General features: G+C 46.3%; 1 protein-coding gene across 1 annotated transcript; it reads left to right on the top strand.

The window, feature by feature from the left end:
* The first annotated feature begins 275 nt into the window (after positions 1 to 275).
* On the top strand, positions 276 to 2,756 carry LOC124684400 (ALA-interacting subunit 3-like). The gene is made up of 8 exons (XM_047218717.1): positions 276 to 395; positions 809 to 867; positions 969 to 1,043; positions 1,128 to 1,244; positions 1,394 to 1,464; positions 1,674 to 1,974; positions 2,180 to 2,469; positions 2,565 to 2,756. The coding sequence occupies exons 1-8, from the start codon at positions 317 to 319 to the stop codon at positions 2,617 to 2,619; spliced, it is 1,047 nt and encodes a 348-aa protein (XP_047074673.1). The 5' UTR covers positions 276 to 316; the 3' UTR covers positions 2,620 to 2,756.
* Positions 2,757 to 3,246: the final 490 nt, after the last annotated feature.

Here is a 3,246-nt window from a genome sequence, read left to right as displayed (position 1 = left end):
GTGTCTCTGAAGTCGTGGTTTTGTGTAATTAACTCTGCATCATTAAAAAATGGAACTAAAAAGACTTTTTCAGTTGACCATTTTGGACTACCGCGGACCGCAGTAGTCCTCCGCCGGCTCGACACGAACACGCCCGCACCCGCCGCAGTGCCGTCCCCCTCATCCTTCCCCAGCCAGCAGGGGTCGAAATCACTGCAACCTTTTTCTTTCTTTCTTCAAACCCAAGCAAGCAAGCAAGCCAGGAAGAGCCGGGAGCCCCGAGATCAGCCGCCCGGAATCGCCTGCACAAGCCGCATCTTCTCTTCTAGGGCCGGGGATGGCCAGCAACGTGGCCGTCACGGGCAACGCCGGATCCGGGGCGGATGGGGACGCGCCCAGGAGGAACAGGCCCAAGTGTGAGTGAGATCTACCCGCTTTTCTTCCCCACCTGGTTCTTACTGCCCTGTTTCCTCTTGCGGTTGGTGCTGCGGTACGGAGGAAGCGTAATTTAGCTGCACTACACCCATTGCTAAGCAGCGGATTGGCAACCCTAGTGATTGATTGATTATTGCTCGTTTGGCCCAGCAAAAATACGTCCAATCTAGTGTAGCAGTTTCCAATCTAGGAGCGGAGGTATGTTGTGGCCAAGAAGAGGGGGGCCATGCCCCCCCACCCACACCCCCAGCCCAAAATATTGCTACCTGATGAAATTATTTGGGACCAGGGTGTTGATATAGTGTTGTTGCCAACAACTTGTTGGAACTCCTGTACTCGTGGTTTGAGTTTGTGTTATGTAGGTCCATACTTACCACTGAATTCTCATGCGCAGATTCAAAGTTCACCCAGCAAGAGCTGCCGGCCTGTAAGCCGATCCTTACTCCAAAATGGGTATGCTTACTCGTTCTACAGGCTACGGCGCTGCTACATCCTAGAGGGCACTAATACGCATTCTGGACCAGCTCACATATGTTTTGGCTTGTGCTGCGCAGGTTGTCTCGGTGTTTTTCCTTGTGGGAATCGTATTCGTACCAGTTGGCGTCGTTTCGCTGCTAGCTGCACGAGATGTACGGCGCTCTGTGTCTTCTACGCCTATTGTTGAGATTGGAACTCTGTCAGTTTCTGGCTTTACATATGCTGACTGGATGCAGGTTGTGGAGATAATTGACCGGTATGATCATGCATGTGTGCCCCCTAACATGACTCATAACAAGCTTGGGTACATCCGCAACGAGACCATATCAAAAGACTGCACAAGGACTCTCAGGGTAATACTCATAACTGAATGATTGGGTTACAATTATTGTTCAAGCTTACTAGTTTTGGCAGGCAAAGTGACCTTGTTAGGCAAAAAATTATTGGCATGGGGGGCTGTGCCCCCCACCCCTGAGGCCCTGACATTATCTTATCTGTGCAGGTTAAAAAGGATATGAAGCAGCCAATCTTCGTGTATTACCAGCTTGACAACTTCTATCAAAATCATAGGAGGTAATGTTTCTTGATGTCTTCAGTCAATAACTTCTGGTACAACTTCACAGTTATTCCTTTCATGTTTCTTTCCAAACTGCCAATGGATATTCAAAATTGAAAAAGGCATATTACGCAACGTATTAACCAATGACTTTGACTACCGTATGCTAAGAATAGCATGTATTGGGGGCTTAGCACCATAGCATGTGTAACACTTCCGATTTCAGGTATGTGAAGAGCCGAAACGATGCACAGCTAAGGGATTATAAGAAGGCAAATCAGACAACGTCCTGTGAACCTGAGAGGTTCACAGCGGATGGAAAACCAATTGTGCCCTGTGGTCTGATTGCCTGGAGTCTGTTCAATGACACATATAGCTTCACTCGCGGTAATGAGAACTTGACAGTGGATAAGAAGGACATCTCCTGGAAAAGTGATAGGGAGCACAAATTTGCCAAAAATGTCTACCCAAGCAACTTCCAGAATGGTGCGCTCATAGGTGGAAAAATGCTTAACGCAAGCATCCCGGTATGCAAATTCTTACTCTGTACTATCACGTTGTTGCATATCTGTGTAGCCTTCAGCATCTTAATATGGAACAACAGTTAATTTGTGTTCTTTTTTTCACTTGGATAAAGAAGTTTCACTTGTTATGGAATACCTGTAGGAGTTGCCCACAGAAAAAAAAAACCTTGTAGTAGTTATTTATGTCAGTTCTCATTTTATGTGACAGTTGAGCGAGCAAGAGGATCTTATTGTTTGGATGCGGACGGCAGCACTTCCTACATTCAGAAAGTTATATGGGAGGATATCTGTTGATCTGAAGGTGAATGATACCATAATAGTGAAGCTCAGTAACAACTACAATACATATAGCTTCGGTGGCAAAAAGAAGTTGGTCCTCTCCACTGCAACCTGGCTTGGAGGGAGGAATGAATTTCTTGGGTTTGCATACCTTATAGTCGGTGGGCTGTGTATCTTCTTGGCATTTGCATTCACCTTGCTATACGTGATAAAACCAAGGTCAGTATAACTATTTAAGCACGCTGCATCGATATTGCTCTCGTTGACCTATCTAAATGAGAGCCTTTTGACGTCTAAATTATGGCCTTCCGCAGGAAACTGGGAGATCACAACTACCTGTCCTGGAACAGACACCCTTCAGGCCGCTAAGACTCAGGATGTAGGTGGACACGTGTCAGGCTCCTGTCTGAACCCTGAAGCTTTCGACACTGAACTACGTTGCCCTGTATCTACGACCGTGGTTCCTACTTAACGCCTCATCCTTTACAGGGGCAGAGACGGGGGGACGTCCCCCCCCCCCTACTAATGATCTGCAGCATTACGTATATGTATTGGTATTTGGTGATCAGACTATTTGGCCTAGAGAATTACTCTATTAGAACTTCCAGCGCAGGCATAACTATGTAGAAGCACCGAAGCCCAACAAAACAACCCAGTTCAGGCCATCTTGCACTCCTTGAGTTCTGGTTTGTGGCCAAGATAAGTTGTTGTTCAGGCCTGTTCGATGGGCTAGCAGAAAATTGCTGAATTTTCATCTATAATTTGTATGTCAACTTTGATACGGAGTAACAAATTATCTACACATGAGATATTGTTAAGGCTCACTAAGACTATATACCTGTGATGTGTCTGCAAGAGTGAACTAGATGTTTATTCGAGAAAAAAATCGCCGGCTGTGACATTTTATCTTATCTTGGTGTCTCGCCCCGCTATACCTAAATCCTTGCTCCTCCCCTGGACAGTTCTGCTGTGTCGGTTATTCCCCCAATGACTTGA

The sequence above is a fragment of the Lolium rigidum genome, chromosome 1 (assembly GCF_022539505.1).
Source record: "Lolium rigidum isolate FL_2022 chromosome 1, APGP_CSIRO_Lrig_0.1, whole genome shotgun sequence".
NCBI classification, from domain to species: Eukaryota; Viridiplantae; Streptophyta; class Magnoliopsida; order Poales; family Poaceae; genus Lolium; species Lolium rigidum.
This window is presented reverse-complemented; position numbering and strand designations above follow the sequence as displayed.

What these genes read in the sequence shown, in the direction of transcription:
- LOC124684400 (XM_047218717.1), top strand. Translation starts at nt 317, where the DNA reads ATGGCCAGCAACGTGGCCGTCACGGGCAACGCCGGATCCGGGGCGGAT. An exon ending in CAGGAGGAACAGGCCCAAGT is followed by an intron (nt 396 to 808) that starts GTGAGTGAGATC and finishes TCTCATGCGCAG; the next exon opens with ATTCAAAGTTCACCCAGCAA. An exon ending in ACTGCACAAGGACTCTCAGG is followed by an intron (nt 1,245 to 1,393) that starts GTAATACTCATA and finishes TTATCTGTGCAG; the next exon opens with GTTAAAAAGGATATGAAGCA.